General features: G+C 43.5%; 1 protein-coding gene across 3 annotated transcripts in view; it reads left to right on the forward strand.

The window, feature by feature from the left end:
• Window positions 1-20,588, forward strand: part of CtBP (C-terminal binding protein) — a 51,822-nt gene extending 31,234 nt beyond the window's left edge. For 2 of the 3 annotated variants that reach the window (XR_012966313.1, XR_012966312.1), the window contains exons 2-8: window positions 3,346-4,123; window positions 5,150-5,278; window positions 7,684-7,906; window positions 8,816-8,940; window positions 9,754-9,985; window positions 17,227-17,755; window positions 18,798-20,588. Coding sequence is in view for 1 of the 3 variants with exons in the window: in XM_076184165.1 (XP_076040280.1) it covers window positions 3,848-4,123; window positions 5,150-5,278; window positions 7,684-7,906; window positions 8,816-8,940; window positions 9,754-9,985; window positions 17,227-17,540; window positions 18,798-18,854 (1,356 nt within the window). In the remaining 2 variants the exon portion in view is untranslated. The remainder of the gene's footprint in view (window positions 1-3,345; window positions 4,124-5,149; window positions 5,279-7,683; window positions 7,907-8,815; window positions 8,941-9,753; window positions 9,986-17,226; window positions 17,756-18,797) is intronic. The other variant, XM_076184165.1, reaches the window with a different exon arrangement.
• The last annotated feature ends 836 nt before the right edge of the window (window positions 20,589-21,424 follow it).

Raw genomic sequence — 21,424 nt, forward strand, 5'->3', positions numbered from 1 at the left:
ACACACAACTCCCTGCCCACGAGAGCTGGAGTAACGACCCGCAGCGCAGCGATATTGAAAGTATTTCAGACCTGTGTGTGTTAACGTTACAAGCCACCTAGTGGAATAAAAAAAGACGCTGTGATGCCGGATGTTGCCAAATTTTCGTTTTGTTGTCATTTTTTTTTCTCGCAATTCGTTAACCTTGGTATGGTCACACAGGATCGCTGGTTCATCCGTGAGTGGAAATGAATTCCACTAGTAGGGATTCCAACTGACGGGAGGCTTCAGGGAGTCAATGTGGGGGATGGGGGGGGGAGTGTCCGGGGTAGTGATCACATCAACTCCCATGCTTTGTAGTCTGGGAGTTGCCCGATGCCTATATTTGCGGCAAATGAACGACGCAGTCACGTATCTGAAATGCGTGTGAATATTTTATCTTTGTGTGTGCATCATAGTGATATATTTATTTTAATGTTAGAATTCAAACCACAGTCTTGCGCAGCTTCATATTTTGTGTGTGTGTGTGTTTTTTTCGCAATTGCTGTTGAAATTTACAAACCAACATTTTGCACCTGTTTGTAGTGGATTTGCAGATCTCGGAAATATTCCATCTTCCCGCACTCGCCTCCATCTGCAGGCGCAGCCCCGGTAGGCTGTCCCTCGGTCTCCAGAGCCCAGTTCCACTATTTTCCCAGTTACACCAGTCGGTGACATTAACAACACTTGCTCAACCACTAGAACAATATTTAATATTTTTACAATTTTACACATTTTTACACTAAAGAGCCATCAACCGGTGACAACTTCTCTTTCCAGGAAGATCGACGGGAGGTCAGGGTGACCGTTGCCACCCACTCTGTGGTTGTGGACTATCGCGAGTGAAACTCGAGGAAATTATTATTCTTATGATAACATTTTCCGTTGCTTGATTATTCTTTATTCCTCCAAAAATCACACACACACACACACACACACACACACACACACACACACACACACACACACACACACACACACACACACACACACACACACACACACACACACACACACACACACAATTTTTGTTCGCTGCTTCGAAGTAAATGTATATTGGAAATGTATAGTAGAATTTTATCAATGTATGTAGTGACATCCCCAGGCGGGTTTAAAGTTATCACCTGAATTTTTACTATTGTTGAAACGGGAAAGATTATGAAGTTGATTGTGATTTTCCAAGTACCATGAGGTCCCAGCTAACAAAATCCAACAAACAAAAGATAAACTAATTTAGTTGATTACGAGTGTTGTGTATCAGTTGATTATGAGTGTTGTGTATTAGTTCATTATTGACTTACAATATTATGGATCGTCTTGTTGATCTTATCAACAACATTTAGCACTAACACTAGATTCAGAGGTGGAAGTGGATAAGTGGATGACATGGTTAGCTGGTGGAGGAATGACGTATGGATAAGGTTCATATATAAGGGGGTTTAAGACCTAAAGCCTCAAATTTTTTAGGTGATGGATCAATGGAATGAGATAGTTAAGGAAGTTTTTGGACAATCTCGCACTGGAAGAAGGCTTTGGGGAAGGAGGAGGAAGTTGTGACCGGAGGAGGAGGAGGAGGAGGAGGTAATAATGAATTAATTGTTGCCTTTAATTCCACCGACTGCGAAACCGCAGCCCCATAGCATCTGGCAATTGTCCTCAGGATCCGTAGAGCTCGCTGAGAAGAAACGTTAGACTGCATTCCGTTGTGTTAGTATTTGATTCTCGATACCATTGCCTTGCAATAGGAGAGCAGTCATCGGTTGTCGTTTCTCCATATGTGAATAGATCATGGGTTCGGTCCGGGTACCGAGTGTCAGACCCACGGGACCGCATCTCAAGATGGAGGTGAGGGTGTTGACGGGATTCGGAGACGGACGAGAGGGGGAGATGCTTTTCTTCGACGTCCGTCTTGCTGGAATTTGCAGGGACCCATCAGTTCCTGGGATATGTGGTGTAAGGGTAGTTGTGGATGAGGTGGATGGAGGGGAGGGAAGAGGGAGCATAAGGGGAGGAAGTTGGGAAGTAGGATGAGGGCGGTAGGGAGTGAGGGGAAATCGGAGGAAGTTTGAGGGGAGAGAGAAGACAAGAAATGGAATGCTGAGGATATAGGAGGGAACAGGAGGCAGGGTCGGGAGGGGGAGGAGGGTGGGGGAAGGGGAGGAGAAGGGGGTGTGTGTAAAAAGTTGGGTAGTCGCTGGGAGAACAAAACTTGTGTCCAAACTGATAGCGTCAAGTTTTGCTGGCCAACTTTTCCTATTAAAACTTCTCCTCTTCTAACCTTCCCTCCCTCCCTCCCTCCCTCCCACCCCTTGCCCCTCCCCTTCTCTTCCCTTCCCACCCCATGCCTTCCCTTTCCTATCGTTCTCTGATCCTTCCCGTCCCTAACTATCCCATGCCTCTCTTTTACCTGTCATTCTCTGTTCATTCAGTATCCTTTCTTTTCCCTTACTGTCCGTCTTTCGCTTTACCATCCCTTCCCTTTCCTATCGTTCTCTGTCCCCTCCCTATCCTTTCCCTATCCCTTTATAGCCCTACCAATACCTTCGCTATCCGTATCCCAACCTATCCTTTCCCAATCCTTCCCCATACCATCCTCGATTGCCTCCATGTCTATCCCAGATCGTGTTGAGCTCATCCTTGACCCTGTTTGGACACTCGTCTTTCTCATTCGCCACCAAGTAAGCAGGCCAAGCAGGCCAAGCAGGCAAGCAAGAAGGTCATATGCTGGAGAATAGCAACAGCAGCAGCAGTATTAGTAACTTTTCCATTTCAGTCTTGTCATCCAACTGAACTACTTGCTTATCCGTGATGTTGTTACCCATCTCGACTCCCTGCCCCGCCACCACACCCCACCCCACCCCATCAGGTTGTCTCACCCATTCACTCATCCCCTGTTTGGCCACCCATTCCTGGTCATTCCCTCCCCAAACTCTCCCCCTCCTCCTTCTTTCTAGTTTCTTTATGTTCACCCGATCACGCTCTTCTGATCCCTCACCTTCGGATTTTATTTTTCTGTCTCCAATCTTCAGTCTCTCTCTCTCTCTCTCTCTCTCTCTCTCTCTCTCTCTCTCTCTCTCTCTCTCTCTCTCTCTCTCTCTCTCTCTCTCTCTCTCTCTCTCTCGTTCTTTCTCCCCCTCCCCCTCCCCCTCCCCCCTCACCCGCCGTCCCACTTATCTTCACCGCTTACTTCCCCCTCCCTATTCCCCTCACTCACTGGACCTTGGGCTCCTCTTCCCTCCATTAACGGTTTTTGACCCCGTGTTTGTTTTCGTGACAACTGTGTCCGAAGAGTTCTGCAATGTTCTGACCAAGTCTGTTCTGTTTCAGGAGGACCACCCTTTCCGAAAGCTACCACCACAAGGCAAGACTGAGTGTGGTGCATGGTCAGCACCACCGCCACCACTACCACCACCACTACTTCCCACCACTAACCCCCACCGACACCGTCGTCATCACCACAGCGAAGCAAGAGCCCGTCTGGGCGCACCATCTGACGAAGAGGTAGTACCAGGAGCGGCCACGCCTTCTTTGTCAGCACCGACTGTGAAGCAACGCTTTGCCCTCGAGAGTGTTGGAGGATCACCGCGCGCTTGCTGTTGCTTCTGCGGAGGAGGAGGGGGAGGAGGAGGAGGAGGAGGCGAAGGGGGAAGAGAGCGTCGTTGTCGTCTTCGTCAGAGGGCGGGGCGGAACGGAGTAAGGAGGAGGAGGAGGAGGAAGGGAGAGGAGGTGGAGGAGGAGACGGGTGGTGTCGAGCGGCGAGCGGTAGGGCGGTAGCCTGGCGCCCGTAGCAGGGACCTCGGCCTTGGGAGGAGCAGCGGGCGGCGCCTGGATGGACAAGACGGGGCATGGGATTGTTGTCGCCCCCCCGCCAAGGGGGGCTGGCGGCGGCGGCGGTGGCGGCGGCGGCGTGAGCATGCCTGGTGCCAAGCGCCCCCGGATGGACAGCAATGTCCGGGGGCCTATTCCCAACGGGCCCGGTATGCACGCCAGACCCCTCGTGGCACTCCTCGACGGCCGAGACTGCGCCATCGAGATGCCCATCCTGAAGGACGTGGCAACTGTCGCCTTCTGCGATGCGCAGTCCACCTCGGAAATACATGAAAAGGTTTGCCGTTTATTTCTTTGAGCTCTTCTGTCCTTTCCACCGGTCTAGGTGTTGCCTCTGGCCGTTTATTCTGTCTCAACACGCACGCACATACGTGCACACACATTCACGCATGTACACGCGTATAAAATGGTGTACACATGTACACAGACATGATCACTTTTAATTTCTAGTCTTCCTCTTCCCTACTGCCCTCCTTAAATTTCCACATTACTACCTCTGTAACTCCACTTATTCTGTTTGATATTCACCACAGGGTTAGATGTGTGAGTTATTGTTGACAAACTACTAAAATTTCTCTCTGGAGACAAATCGACTGAAAAGAAAGATGTTGACCTCCCAAAGAAAGAGACCCTGGTTATTATCAACAAATAGTTTTTCTCCCTTCCTCCCCTCCCCCTTCACCTACTCCCCCTCTCTTCCTCCCCTACCTCCTTTACTTACTTTCACTCTTTTTCTGGTGACACATTATCAGTGTCCAGTAGGTTTTTTTTTTTATCAACATGGAACATCTAAAGACGACAGTCTAGTTACCCCATCATTTAAGGCACTAACTATTAGAATACTCACCAACAGCCCTTTGTATATTTTACCACTACTTGTCACTTCACCATTGTTTCTTCTTCCTCTTCGCAATCTCTTCCTATTTCTCCCAGATTTGGTTTTGCCACTTTCTGTTTTCCCATTTCCAAGTTTACTCGATAACTCAGTCAGGAAAAAAAAGTACAATATCTGCAGAGGTGAGCAGAACTTGTGTTGTTATAAAAATCAGAAGGCATTGGTACTGTGCCTAAAGTCTGATCTGTATAATAGACTAAAGTATGAAATGAAAAACATTAGGACTTTTATTACTTAAACATTCATAATAATACTAATTGCAGGCATTAAGGGTGTCGTATTTGCATATTTTTCACCAGAATATATACATATACTAGTTATGGGGCATTTTTTTTTTTTTTTTATAGAAAACCTTCTGTAGATTAAGTGTTAATAGTTTTAAAATGTAACAAATGACTGTATTTACAGGTGTTAAATGAAGCTGTGGGTGCTCTTATGTGGCACACCATCACATTGACCAAGGAAGATCTGGAGAAATTCAAGGCACTCAGAATAATTGTCAGGATCGGCAGTGGGATTGACAATATAGATGTCAAGGTAAGGTCTATTGGTAGCATTACGGTTTTATGTTTGATTCCCTAGAATAGATTTTTAAGAACAAGTTTTTAAAACAAGTTTTCCTCTACTGACAGCATGATATTTGTTATGGTAAAGTCAAAACACAAGACCTGTTCCAGTGAGACAACTTTCAACATAAATTCCTTGTATACCTTGGAGTAATCAAATGTTAAGACAGTTAACAATAACTAGAACAAAATCTAAGGAATGCCATCAGTAGAGAATGTAATCGTAGTTTTGGATTATTGTCGGGGTATCAATTTTCTTTAATTTGATCCAGAGTGGCGATGTACGAGTATATAGGATTGAATGGGATTAAGTTTGTATCAGCTCTGGAAAACTTAGACTGTCACAGATTTTTTTTTTTATTATTATTATCATTCTGACCCAGGGCAGTAGGCAAGATGCAGGGATGACCCGTCATCCAGGAGGAGCCAAGAAAAGAGGGAAGTGGTGAATGGGAGTGGAGTATGTGGGGATGAAATGGATGGGAGTGGATTTATGCCTTTTGACCTTGTCTGCCTCCCTTGTAAGGGGGAAAAAATTGCTTGGTATATATATTTGTGGGGGGTAAGGGTCTTTTACATTTATTCCCAATATATCTTGTGACAGTGGAAGGTGTATGAAAAAAGGAAGTTGAAGATAAATATGGGTTAAAGTAAGGTGATGAGATGTTCAAGGGGAAAGTATGGCAGCTAATTGGAAGTGAGTATTAAGGGAGAAAGACTGGAGGAAATGGATAGTTTTAAATACTTGGAGGCAAATATGGCGAGAAGGGAGGAGTGGAGATAGAATGTAGATTGAGAGAAGCAAGTACATGCCTTGGGGGATTAAAAAGTGTAATGAGAAATAGACATTTGGGAATAGATACTAAGAGAAGGTTGTATGAAGGGGTGATTGTGCCAACAGCACTGTATGGGGCAGAAACATGGAACATAAGAGAGGAAGAGTTTGAGATGAAGTGCCTGAGAAGTATGGTAGGGGTTACTAGGCTGGATGGGGTAAGAAACGATTAGGTGAGGAGGAGAGTAGGGGTGGAAAGGGAGTTGGGAGTTAGGGTTGATGAAAGAGTATTGGGATGGTTCGGACACAAGGAAAGAATGAGTGAAGTAAGATTAGTAAAAGAGGTGTGGAAGGCAGAGGTGGAGAGAGTGAACGTGAGGGGGCGACCAAGGATGAGATGGATGGATAGGGTAAAAGGGGCATTAGGAAAGAAGGGGATGTCTGTTAAGGAAGGGAGAAGACAGAAGATAGGGGTGAGTGGAGAATGGTTGTGCATGGATGTTGCTGTGATGCAGGGAGTGGGTGGGGGATGGGGGGTGAGGGAGTATGTGTGAATGATATTTTGATGCAGCCCAAAGGGATGTCCCCCTGTCTTCTCTTTTTTTTCATGAGGGGATGGAGAGAAGGGATTGCCAATTAAATGAAGTGGCCTTGCTGTGGATATGCTGTCTTGCTGCATTGCTTCTGACCTAGGGTAATGGGCAAGGTGCAGGGATGACCCATCATCCAGGAGGAGCCAAAAAAAGAGGGAGGGGGTTATAGGTGGTGAATGGGAGTGGAGTATGTGGGGATGAAATGGGTGGGAGTGGATTTATGTCTTTGGCTATGGCTACCTCCTTTGTAAGGAGGAAAGAGCCCTTGGTATATGTGTGTATGTATTTTGTGTGTGTGTGTTGGGGGTATTTTACATTCGTTCTCATTGTGTCTTGCTGCATTGTCTTGTACCTGAGTAATGGGATGGAGGTAGAGGAGTGACACTGAGTCCATGAGGAACTTTAGATGGGAGATAAGCTGACTTCTTTTCATGAAGAATCAGTCACTTGAGGGGCTTGGCCCCATGATGGATGTCATACTGCTGCATAGCTTTTGCTTGGTTCATGGAGTGATAGGGAGAAATAGACTTAGATCATTTGATTTGGATGGTAAATGTGACTCCCAGAGGAGTACCCACTTATTTTCAAACTAGTTTTTATTATGATGTAATTGCGAGTAAAATCATAAAAGACAGTTTCTATTAAGGTTTAAGAGAACTAGTTCATGTTTTCATGGGAATCCAGGTGCTGGAATATAGAGAAATAAACAAGGAAAAAAGAATAGAAAAAGTGCATTTTTGTGTTCATTCAAATTTTAATCTCCATACAATTGCTGTCTTATAGAGTATTATATATTTCTTTTACAGGAGGTGCCAAGATAAGAGGGAGGGAGGAGGGTGGAGGGTAGTGGAATATATAGGAAATGGAATGGGTGGCAGTGGTTTCTATGCCTTTTTCTTTTTGGCTAAAAAAAAAACCCCATGTAGGGGGAAAAAGCCTTTGGTATATGTATGTATATATTCCCATGCTCTAAGACACAGTCTCATTGTGTTTAATTACCCCAAACAGGCAGCGGGAGAACTTGGAGTGGCTGTGTGCAATGTCCCAGGCTATGGGGTGGAAGAGGTTGCAGACACTACCATGTGCCTCATCCTCAACCTGTATCGGCGCACATTCTTCCTGGCCAACATGGTGCGTGAAGGCAAAAAGTTCACAGGCCCAGAGCAGGTGCGAGATGCAGCTCAGGGTTGTGCAAGGATACGAGGAGATACACTCGGCATTGTGGGATTAGGTAAGAAGTCTATAGATAGGCATATGGTAACTAGAATTCTTTTAATATTTCTATTGACCTCGTCATTTTCACCTCACCATTCACCACCTTACCATTACTGTCGATGCCTACCTCCAGCTCCTGTTCCTCCTCTTCCTCCTCCTGCCATTTTCTGCTTCTCGTCTTAATCATAAACCCTTTGACAAGATGCCCATTATTGATTTTTTGCTGTCTATTATTGCCAGATGACATTCAGCTATGGAATATTGTCAGGACAGTGGTCCACGAATATTAGACTCGATCTTAATCTGTCAAATAAATAGAAATAGTAAACCTCATTCAGAACAAAATCAATAAAGGGTGTGATCAACCTGAAGACATTAATGGCATCATTTGTATGAATTTTTATTTTCATTACCCATAGATGATGGGATGGGGTGGGGGTCACCAATTGAATGAAGCAGCCTTGCTGTGGATGTACTGTGTCTTGCTGCATTGCTTCTGACCCAAGGCAGTGGGTGAAATGCAGGGATGGTCCATCATCTGGGAGAAGCCAAGAAAGGAGGGAGGGGTTTGTGAATGGGAGTGGAGTATGTGGGGATGAAATGGGTGAGAGTGGATTTGTGCCTTTGACTTTGGCTACCTCCCTTGTAAGGGGAGAAAAAACTGCTGGTATATGTGGATGTTCACTGGCCAAGTAGGTTTGGATGTCATTACTTGCAGATGTTGAGATGATGACAATTCAAATCCTGCTCGGGGTGAGTTGAACTAAGGGCACGGTTCATTAAATTCCATGCTACAAAGTCCACTGTAAGGGGGACCATCCTAGCCTCCTGATAGGGGGGAGTTTGTGTTAAACCAAATCATATGTATGTATGTACTCACACATGGCATGTGTTGCTGATGTTTGCTTTACCTTGTTCTCCTTAGGTCGTATTGGATCTGCAGTAGCACTGAGAGCAAAGGCATTTGGCTTTAATGTGACATTTTATGATCCATACCTACCAGATGGTATAGAAAAGTCTCTTGGTCTTACAAGAGTCTATACCTTGCAGGTAAGGGTTCAAATTCTTGGGTACACATTTTAAGAATTTGTACTATCTCAAGATAAATCAAAATGGACTGATTTTGAAGTGAAAATATAGGTGTTTCAAGAATGGGTAGAGATAGAAATGTTGAGGTGAGGCAGAGAATGGGTGTTGTTCTAAAAGAAACTCTTATAGTGCATACTAGAATGTTGAGAGGATTTGGACATATGGAAAGGATAGATGAGGAATGACAAGCTGAGAGTGTGGAAAGCAGAAGTGGAATAACCTTGAGAGGAAGACCTAGATGGAGATTTATATATGTGATAAAAAACAAAAAAAAAAAAAACAAAAAAAAAACTTGCTGTGGATGTACTGTGTCTTGCTACACTGCTTTTGACCCAAGGCAGTGGGTGGGATACAGGGATGACCCATCATCCATGACAAGCTAAGATGAGAGAGAGGAATGGGTAGGAGTGGATAGATGCCTTTTGACTTGGTTACCTCCCTTGTACGGGGGAAAAAGCCCTTAGTATATACAAAAAAAAAAATGGGTGCACATGATGTGTCAGTAGAGCAGAGGGGAGAATACATTTAAGTTGAACTGTATGGCATGGGACAGGGTGATATCTCTGTTGGGTGGTATGTGGGTCTTTTAAGTGGTATGTGCTTTTAAGCAGTCACCTGAACAGGAAAGAAACTGATTGGATGAATGTTTAAAAGTCTCCACTGCTAGATGAAATTATCAACAACTGTTGTAATGAATAATACTGCACTGCATGGTATGGAATTAATTTTTTAAGTTTGCACAATCTTAATTGAGTCACTTTTGTTTCTTTATAGGATTTGTTATACCAGAGTGACTGTGTGTCTCTGCACTGCACACTCAACGAGCACAACAATCACCTCATCAATGAATTCACGATCAAACAAATGCGGCCTGGTGCCTTTCTGGTCAACACTGCTCGTGGGGCTCTAGTGGACGAAAATGCCCTGGCTGCTGCCCTGAAAGAGGGACGGATTCGGGCTGCTGCGCTAGATGTTCATGAAAATGAACCCTTCAACCCATTCCAAGGTTAGGCGAGGACCACTAAGAATTGGTTGGAATATGGTTGGACTTGTTAAATTCTTATACATATTTGTTTATAGTTCTACATTTTAAACTTTTATAGTGGGTTGTCATTCAGACATAACCACTCCCTAACCCCCCTCATCCCCCCCCATCCACTCCCCTCCATGTGATGTATGGAGGGGAGTGGGTGGAGGATGGTGTTGAGGGAGTGGTTATGTGTAAATGATGTTTTGATGTTTTGACGCAGCTTGAAGGGATTTCCCCCCATTTTTTCTGCATGGAGGGGGTGGCAGGGGGTGGTTGCCAGTTGGGTGAGGTGGCCTTGCTGTGGGTGTGCTGAGTCTTGTTGCATTGCTTCAGACCCAGGGCAGTGGGCAAGATGCAGGGATGACCCATCAACCAAAAGGAGCCAAGTAAAGGAGGAGGGAAGGAGGGGGTGGTGAATGGGAGTGGATTTATGCCTTTTGACATTGGCTACTTCACTTGAAATGGGGAAAAGCTCTTGGCATTAAAGATCTTGTGAGAACACATGGGATAAAGATATATATATTTTTTCTATATTGCTTGCAACGAGTTGATGCATTGTCATTACCTGCAGAATAAGTTAGGCATGGTATAGGTGTTGCCTCACTTCTTTCACTCATTTCTGCTTAAATGTCGATATTGCACATTGTTTCTATAAGCAATACTGCTGGTTCAACCCTGGTGCACCCCTCTCAGGAACTGGTTTTCATCTAAATCTATACACTGTTCTCAAACTCCCTCTTGTTATCCATGCATATCTTTGCTCGTGACCAAGCCCTCTTAGGTTTGCCTGTTCTACTTGTTCTCTTAGTTCAGTCTGTACCCTAGTCCATTAACAAACCATGTATTCCTTGTTATTTTGTCATTTACTTCATGCTAGGGTAGGAAATGACCCAATAATCTCCAGGAGGAGCTGAGATGGAAGGGAGGAGGGTGAATGGGAGTGGAGTGTGTGGGGATGGAATGGGTGGGAGTGGATTTTATGCCTTTGTTTTTGGCTGCCTCCCTTGTAAGGGGGGAAGGCTGTTGGTATATGTATGTAATTTATAACTTCATACATTCCCATTAAACAGCTTGTTTCCACTGCCTCCACACAGTAGCAAGGTGTTGCTCCCATACATAACAGCACAGGGACCAATGATGGATATCTCCAAGTGGTGGTGTTTTTGCAGTAAGGGGAAGATGGGCGAAGTATTTTAGAGAGCTCTTGAATGTGGAGGAGGATAGGAAGGGAGTAGTGGAAGCAGTGGGAGGTGCTAAGAAAATGACAGTGATACATGCATACATATACCAAGGGCTTTTTCTCCCTTTCAAGGGAAGTAGCCAAAGTCAAAGGCATAAATCAACTTCCATTTCATCCCCATATACTCCACTCCCATTCATCAGCCCTCCCTCCCTTTTTTCTTGTCTCCTCCTGGATGAAGGGTCATCCCTGCATCATGCCCACTACCCTGGGTCAGACACAGCACATCCACAGTAAGGCTGGTGATGGGACAGGAAAATGAAGGAGAAATAAGAGAAGATGACGTGCAAATAGCTCTGAAAATAATGAGAGCAGGAAAAGCAACTGGGTGAGATGGATGTCATGTAGAGTGCCTGAGGAAGGGAGGTACAGTAATAGTGGACTGGCAAATTAGGTTGTTTAATGTGTGTCTAAGGGAGGGTAGAGTGCCAGATGACTGGAGGAGTGCCTGTATAGTTCTGCCTTACAAAGGAAAAGGGGACAAATGTGATTGTAGTAGTTTCAAAGGAATGAGTTTGTTGAGTGTAGTTGGGAAGGCATATAGAAGGGTTTCATTTGAGAGGATTAGGAGAGGAACAGAGGGAGTAATTGCCAAGAAACAGTGTAGGTCAAGAAAATGTAGGGGCTGTGTGGATCAGATTTTTATGGTAAGACAGATATGTTAGAAAACTTAAGTAAAAGATAGGAATGGTTTTTGGGCCTTTATGGATTTGGAAAAGGCTTATGTCAGTAGACAGGAAGGAAATGTGGAAAGTTTTGCAGATATACAGGATTGGGGGAAAGCTTTTATGGTTAGTTGAGTTTTTACGAGAAGTGGTACAAGACAGTATTAAGAGTGGGAGGACAGCATAATGCAGGGACAGTCAGAGTATAATAAAGTAGCATCATTTCTCTGTAAGTATTTCCTCTAACACAGACAAAAAAAATGTGTGGCTCAGTTATGCAGGGGTGCCCCATATAGACCCTAAATTATCAGCTGCATGCTACTTAGCAGAAATTTACCTCACAATAACATGCAGACGGATTGCTGCGGATGTGCTGTATCTTGCTACATTGCTTCTGACCCAGGGTGATGGAAGAGATGCAGGGATGACCCATCATCCATGTGGAGCCAAGGCGGGAGGGAGGGAGGGAGGGGTGGGTGGTGGATGCGAGTGAAATCATGCATTTTGACTTTGGCTACACACATCCCTGGTAAGGGGGAAAGAGCCCTTGGTATATGTATGCATGTATAGTAGACTCTGTGTTAAAATTGGAAATGGAGAGAGTAAGTGGTTTAAGATAAAGATGTGACTGTCAGGGATGTCATGACACCATGGCTGTTCAATGTGTACGTGGATAAGGTGGTGCAGGAGGTAAAGGTGAGGGTAATGGGCAAAGGATATGGTTAAAGAAAATGGAGAAAAGTGGGTGGCAGGGTCAGAAGGGGGATAAAGTGAGTTAGTGATGGAACTTTGGAACGTATACGACGGAAAAATTGAAGGTAAATTTGGGTAAAAGCAAGGTGATGAGATATACAAAGGGAGGGGATGGCAGTGAGTTGGAAGTAAGTTTTAAGATAGAGAGGCTGGAAGAGATGGATAACTTTAAGTATTTGGGGTCGCATGTGGCAGGAATGGGAAGAGTGGAGGTGGAGGTAAGTTGTAGATTGAGAGAAGCAAGTAGATGCCTAGGGGGGATTAAAAAGTGTCTTGAGAAAAAGCCATCAGGGAATGAATGCAAGGAGGAGATTGTGTGAAGGGCTGATTGTGCCGATGGCATTGTACAGGGCAGAGACTTAGAATTTAAGAGAGGCAGAGAGGAATAGTCTTAGAAGTATGGTTAAGGGTTACAAGGATGGACAGAATGAAAAATGATGAAAAATGAGGTGAGGAGGAGAGCAAGAGTGGGAAGGGAGATAGTAGATAGGGCTGACGAAAGAGTATGGGGTTGGTTTGGACACATGGAAAGAACGAGTGAAGAAATAATAGTAAAAGAGCTGTGGAAGGCAGAGGTGGATGGAGTGAACTTGAGAGGATGACCGAGGAAAAGATGGATGGATGGATGGGGTGAAGGAAGTCTTGAGCAAAAGAGGAATGTCTATTGATCAAGGAAGGGAGATAAATGATGTGTGACGTGTGGCTGTGTATAGATGATACTGTTATACAGGAAAGGGGAGGGGGGACGGGGTGCTTATGTGTGGATGGTTATTTGATGCAGTCCAAAGGGATTTCTCCCCATCTCTTTTTCTGCATGAAGGGATGGGGAGGGAGTGGCCAATTAACCCTTTACCAGGCACTCATAGAAATACTTAGAAATTAAAGTTTTTGACCAACTACCATGAAACTAGAGATGTTTCTAAGACGTATTTACTGATGAACATTTTCAAAAATTTTCATTATAAGTTTTGAAAATGAGGATAATGAAGTACCTACCTCTCGCAAAAAAATTATTTTGCTCAAGTGATCATATATGTATATGTATATATATATATATATATATATATATATATATATATATATATATATATATATATATATATATATATATATATATATATATATTACTGCCAGTCCAGTCTGTGGTACAAAAATTTTCATCAATGTGTAATTTTGAAAAGGCTGAAACATACATAGAATGAAACTGAAACATTGTGTTAAATAAAGATATAAAACAAAAAAATTACCAGGACCATGAGCATTTACAGAGGGTACATCACATTGCCAAGATTACCTCCCCTGTCCCCACAGTTTCTGATCTGCAAAAAGCAGCTGATTCACTTCCCACCCCTGACCAGTTTCCATTGAAATACTGTATAGTAATAAGGACCTTGAGCAACAGGTGTTTATCACACAACCTCACAGTATTCCACAAAGCAGTTCCTTTCACCATTGAAGCATAGGTGGCCCTTACAGACCCAGCAAACAAAGTTCGATTGAATTATGTGTCCCTTCTTGCTGCAGTTCTTGCTGGTGTGTCGGGTTGAGTAGAGGGAAACATGGAACAGGGTCTTATCAAAGCGCATTGAGTCATCTGGAGTTGGGCTTCGGTGACATCTGATGGGTCTTGGGAGTTCAATATTGTTGGTGTTGTCCCCAGGGGATGTGTCAGTCGAGCTTTTTGGCCACTGGTGTAGTAGTGCAGGCCTCTGGCTGCTGAGAGACTTGGATATCTGCAACTGGAAATCCTTCAGGGAGAGACCTCTTATTTCCCTGAGAGAGTTGTAATCACACTTGTAGCATAGCCAGATATTGCTCACAAACAGGTCCAGACAGTATGCAAAGAACCTTATGTACCACCTCTTTGATTTTATTTTATTTATTTTATTTTATTTTATTTTTTTTGTAGAGGTGGGCAAGCATGTTACTCTTGTTGATGCCACCCATGTTTGCATTGTATGACTTGATGACACTGGGGCAGCCTACCTCTTCCTTCTTCTTGGTCTCCTTTGAGTATCGCAGGCACTATTGTCTTTCCACCAGACAGCCTGGGTACCGTCATCACTAGTTGTGTAAGAATATAGCCCCCAAGGTACAGATTTCTTTTTCATCCCCTGGATGGACTTCATTGGAGAATTTGATAACATGAGCCTCCCTGGCCATGACTGTGTACCTGCAGTTTCGGTCTTGGAGTTACCGTACAAGTTCCAGGCTGGTGAGGTAGTTATCAGCGAATATTGTAGTGGTGCAGGTGGAGGTCATGGTGCTGGTAAGGACTGTAAATACCTGGCTTGTGTTTGACAGTGTATTCTGCACTGGGCTGAGGTCCCCCTCAGCCCAGTGCTGTGGGCTTGGAGTGTTAATTCCATTGATCCCTGATGTAGTATCATGTCGTGGACAAACCCATCCTCAGATGCTCTTGAGAACAGCTTGAAACCCCACCTTCTGGTTTCAACTGCAGGTACTGCCTCAGGTTCCCTGCAGTCTTCCCTTTGTTGCTCAGCAGAACTTCATTGATAGACTGCTTCATAGTTTCAGGATCTTTCTGGCAGGCTTTGGTGATGGTGCTGAAGAGGGGGCTTACCTTGGAGAACCTGTGCCTTAAAGCTGGGTGTTGTCATTGAAGTGGATGGTTTGTTGAAGTAGTTGAAAGTCTTTGGAGGACATAATGTTAGCCACTTGTGGTACTCTGGTACCCATGGCCTAGTAATCATCCAGGACATTGCACAATCCCCATGTAGAGCAGAGTGGCCACGAAATTGGAGATCTCAAGTTCAATGATGGAGAAGGTTGTGGCAACATCTTTTTAAGTGGAACAGAGGTTCGTTTGATAGGCTATGTGTTTGATGAGCTGGAGGTTAAAGAACCTGTGGAAGTACTCCTGTAGGTGACTGGTGATTGTAAGTGGGCAGGGGGGAATTGCTGATGTCCTTCTTCCAGGTTGTGGGCCTTAGTTAAAGGGCACTTTTTTTTTTTTTTTCCCCTGCATTTGGTCTTGGCTGTGCCCTTGCTCCTGGCCTTCCTGTTGGCCTCATCTTCCTCTTCCTCCTCTTGGTTGTCATCCTCCTCTTCTTCCTCTTGGTTCTCCTCAGACAGTGGCACAGTACACCTCTTGGTGGTAGTCTCATCACTGGGGCCTGGGAAGTTTGGGTCATGTGAAATGGGCACAAATTGAGGGTCTTGTTTGTCGTCCTTGCCTAAAGAATCATTGTCACTGATGCTTGGGTCCAGAGGAATTAGTGTAATCTGCTGGGCCTTGCTCCTTCTGGGGTAGAGCATGTGACAAGGAAGCTGGAAAAAAAAAAGTGGATAACATTAGAAACTTTGTCATGAATTTATAAAAGTGCAAAATTTTCCCCAGAACAATGAGTTTCAACAGGAACTGGCCATAAGTCCTCCATGAAAAATTAATTCCAGCAAAATTTGGGCATAGGTTCACTATAAACAATGAATTCCAAAAGTACTTGGGCAGATGGACTATGTACAAGAAATCTGAAAAAAAAAAAGTTGGACATAGGTTTGCCATGAACAGTATCTATAAACAAAATTATTGGTTACATGGACCTTTAGATATTAAAAGTTCTATGTAAACAATAACAACTCAATTTTATCCCTTACTGGGTAAAGTGATCATATTAATTCAAGTGGCAATTTAAAAAACTATAGGCTACTGGACTCGTGTTCAAAAGTAATCATCCTTGTTTTCATAGATGTTTTTCACAAATTTCTGCTTTTCCCATGCAAATGACCCACATGTCAGGTTAAGGTACAACTATTCAACTGTATCATATCGGGTATCATCTACTGACATTTTGAAGAGAGAGGGGGTTGTGGGCATTGGGACAACAAGCACTATAAATGTTTCTTTGTCGTGTCTGAAGAGTAACTGAGATTTGCATACCAGGCCAGCAAATGAGAGGGGCAGAGGAGGCCGAAATGTCACCTTCACTGGTAGCCAGAGATGTAGTGATTGGCTCAAGCTCAATGACATGTTGGTTTACTCATAGTTGGACATGGTGGGCACCACATGTCATGCCTGTTTTAATGCTTGTATGTGGTCACTCTCCTGATAAAGGGTTAAGTGAAGTGGCCTTTCTGTGGATGTACTTTGTCTTGCTACATTGCTTCTGACCTATCATCCATGAGGAGCCAAGATGAGAGGGAGTGAAGGGTGGTGGATGAGAGTGGAATGGGTGGGAGTAGGTATGTTCTTTTAACTTGTAATGGGGGGAAAAATCTCTTGGTATATAGAAAGTGATAGATCTTTATTCATAACCTGTCACCTCTGGCTGAAAATATTTCTCCCTCTCTCTCTCTCTCTCTCATCATAATTGTTGATCATTATCATCATAATCATTGTTGATCATCAAACATTTATAATTGATTATCATCATCTGATTGAAGGGGCAGTGAATTAATATTGGGTGGGTGTATGCTTTGACTTGGCCACCCCTCGCATAATGGGGTAAAGGCCTTTGCTATTGATACAAGTAATGTTTACATGTAATGTTGACAGCTTATCTATATATGTTTTTAAAAGAGTATATGTTTTGATTCAGGTCCACTAAAAGATGCACCAAACCTGATCTGCACACCCCATGCAGCATACTACTCAGATGCTTCAAGCAATGAACTTCGAGAAATGGCTGCCAGTGAGATCCGCCGGGCTATCATGGGGCGTATCCCAGACTCACTACGAAACTGTGTCAACAAAGAATACTTTACTCCAACCAGCTACACTGAGGGAGTCAATGGTGCAGCACCGTACTACGTACCGGTCCATTCTACCACCCATGACTCTGTGCCTCCCCACACTGGACCCCCCACCTCCCATGTAGTGGCAGGTGGACCGATCATGCCACTGTCCGTGCCTGTAAGTGGACACGTGTCTCCACCATCTGGGCCTCAGGGCACACGTGAGCCCTCTTCACCATAACACAGACCACTTTTACCACCACCACAACCACAACCACCATCAAAACCACCATCACAACCACCATCACCAGCACCACCAACAGTACCACCACCACGACCACCACTACCACTACTACTACCACCACCACCATCCACACCACCACTCCTGACATTGTGAGTATAGCCAAGACCAACATACGTCCTGGTTTTCTTCCACCATTTTTGACCCATTGTCAGGGAATGTGGAGGAATTTCTATGTCCTTTTGGGTACCTTTTTTTTTTTTTGTTTGTATATATTAGTATTATTTTATACTATTACCCTCAAAGGGCAGCCCGTAATATTCCCCTTGTGATTATCTTACCTTTGTACTTAGTGGTATATTTCTTCATTCTTCTTCCATCCCCCAGAGGTTTTGACAAAACTAAGTGACCAGGAAGTTTGTTGCAAATCATTGACAAGGAGTACTGCAGTTATTATCATAGTATTGTTTTTCTGTAATAGCTCTTGAATTGTATGGTCATGTTGATAAATCCAGCCTACAGCTCCTTGTTAGTGGTACTGCTTGTATGAGGGATGCAGCTGCTGTTCCTTGTCATCTGGTATAGTTGGTAAGATGAGGAACAGGAGCTGTTGTCATATGCAAAGTGTAGTTGGTCAGAGGAGGAGCAGGTGGTGCACTGAAGTGATGATTTAATGATCAAATAATTAGGTAATATAGGATGAAGATTATATGTTGTGAGAAGGAGTGAGGATAATTGTGATCCAATGATATTCAGGGGAATGAAGTGATAGGAATGATAATGAAATTATATTCTGCCATATTTATGTTTTTTCTTTCATGCTAGTTGGACTAGTAAAATGTTCTAATTTGCATTAAAAATACAGGTCCAAATATATTGATCTTATAGATTAATCATGTATTAAGCCCAACTAACACCAAAGAAAAAAAATGGTATGACAAATTGAAGAAAAAATAGTGGTGGAAGTCAGTGAGGAAGGAGATGAGATTTTCTGCATGGTTACTGAATATTGTCATAGGTTATTGCTGCAGAGGTAAAGTTGTAGCAAGTTTAATCTCATATTTGAGTGATGGGATGGTAAAGAGGAGTAACAAGTATGATAAGAAGGGGTTTTTATTTACGTTTTCTTGGGGAAAAATGATGGGGGTGGGGCCACTTGTGATCACTCTAACATGGCTTCCTCTTGTGCTGCAGGTGACCACAAGCCAAGAGAACCATTCCGCCCAACGAGCTGAGTCATCATCAACGTAAAAACCTTTCCTCGTTCCCATCTGGGCCAGCCTCTCTTTCTCCGTGAGGTGGGCTAAGCTTTGTGTACATTGCAGGACAACCTACTCTGTGGAAGGTGTGCTTGCTCTAGGCCTGTGCTCTATGTGGTTTACCTACGAGGTTGACTGTGTGTACAGCAGTGACAGATTGGAGTTGAGAGAGGCTAGGTTGTGTACAGACTGAGAGTCCCCATAGCTGTGCATACTCAATCCTATAAAAAAATAACAAAAAAACAAAAAACAAAAAAAAAAATACAAAAAAACAAACAAAAAAAGAATCTTTGGGAACTTTTTGATCAAAGCTGTGCAAAATAGAAAAGGAGGGAACTTGGTGCTGAGGTACCGAAGGAAGAGGTGGTGATGGAAGGTATGCCAAGGTGGCCAGGGAGGAGGTGATTTGTGTGTAAATGTACAAATGCTAAGGACGTGATGCCCTTCAGTGAAATAGACACTTTTTAGTGCCAGGGCGGGACACATTCCTTGCAACCACCACTTGATGGGGGGGAGCAACTGTGTGAAAATTGTGTAAAGAGTGGAGACTGGGATTAGAGTGGCAATAATGTGGAGTGTATCTGCAGAAGGAAAGCATGTTTATTTCAGGTGAAAAATTGAAAATGAATTTGTTTATCAAGAGTTTATTTCTGAAGTGCAAATTGTTGTGGAAAGTGGTTACAAAATGAGTGTTACTCATTTCAATATATTTATTATATTTTTCTTTGTTTCACTTCTTGCAAAGAGATTGGTATGGTAGTGAATATGAAGGACTGGGAGGTAGGAACAGAGGTTAAAGACAAAGCAATAGTGATGTGTTAGTTTGGTTAATTATTCGTACAGTGTTTTTGTGTTGGATCCAAACTTCGACTAGAGGAAGACGTCCAGGACCAAGCTGCTTCTCAAGATTGGACCAAGTGGCGTCCTCTTCCTGCCGGGGAATGATGTCATTTTGACAGGTTGTTAGTAACGGACGACTTGCCTCTCCTGACAGCAACAACCACCTACTATATTACCTAAGCCAGTTTTCAGAACTCATCAGCCCAGGATTTGTCGTAACTAGGCAAGGTCATAACACCACTGGACCAAGTTGTCATAAGACCAGAATGTGGCATCTGCAGACCATGACTATTCTTAGTTCATGATATTGCATTTTTTTTTTCCGCAATGATGTAAAGAAAAGTCATGATTTGATCTTCCAACTCAAATGAACAGAATAAAAGATATTTGGAAAGACATTGTTTTATCCTTTGATCATACAAGTCACCTTTGTATGGAGAAAAAATAGTTTAAGGAATAATACCATAGATGTTGAGGCATACCATCCATATGTTGTCTCTTGTCTATGTGCAAAATGCTAACAGTGGTGTGTAGCACATCTGACCAAAGTTCAAAGTGTGTGCAAAGTATGGTTGAAGGCCTTGGTACATTTGCTGGGCTACCTACTGAATTGTAAAATAAGAATATTACAATGTACTGTATGGTTAAGATCTATACAAATGGCGTGACTTGTAAATAGATGTACTAAAAAGATATTTGTGGCATTAGCGGGTGCTTGCTGGTGATGCCTACATCACCCAGGCAATGTTCCAAACCGCCCGACTTAATGAAATTTGCCAAATGACAAGGTTCAACAACTTAAGAATTTACCATGATTACTGGTTATTAGGAACCAAATCTTTGTGTGTTATCTTTGGAAAACAAATAAATAATATTTAGAAAATTTTTACTGTATATGAAATATTCACCTATAACACAAGATTTCCTTTTGTATATAGGAAGTATCATCTTGGGAAGACCAGTGCATATTGCCATGACAACACATCATAGCAGCTGACAGCAAGATATCAAGTTAACTCCTTCACTGTTTATGACTTTTCCTTAGTTTGCTTTTATACCAATTCACTTGTATATCAAAGGCCTTCTTATATGAGGTTTAGCTCCTAAAGCTTAATCATACCTACCAATAAGTTCTTAAAACTCCACATTCTCAAGCTTCTTCCATTTCACATTCAACCTGTCATCATTATCATTCCTTTTGCATGTCATTGCTCTACTTTTCCTCATATTCTCTCAAAAGTTTCTTATCTCGGGGAAGAACAGAATAGACTTGGTCACAGATTCAACTGCACACAATGCAACCACCACAGAGAACACACAACAGCTCATAATACAATGCCCCACACTTGTAATCCATGGACAACAACACTGCATTATACACAATCATGCACGCAAACAACACAACATACACTCTATAAAGGATTTGTGGGAAAACCCAGTTTCGGCTGTGGCCTTCCTTGGGGAGACGGGACTGCTCGGACAGACAGTCTAGGGAACGACAACAACAACAACAACAACAACACTGTCTTCCCTAAATGACTTGTGAACGTGCCCAGAGTTCATTGCTGGTTTCCTGAAGACTGCAGGGTCATTTTGGCCACTTGCTCCAATTTGGCCACCACCACACCTGCATGTCGAAGGCCACAAGGCCTCCTGTGCATTTCACTTGCACACTTCTCAGGCCAAAGGTGCGGCCAGCACAGAAGGAAATCTGAAATGCAG

The sequence above is a fragment of the Oratosquilla oratoria genome, chromosome 4, assembly GCF_046742065.1.
Source record: "Oratosquilla oratoria isolate Oo_2021 chromosome 4, ASM4674206v1, whole genome shotgun sequence".
NCBI lineage: Eukaryota > Metazoa > Arthropoda > Malacostraca > Stomatopoda > Squillidae > Oratosquilla > Oratosquilla oratoria.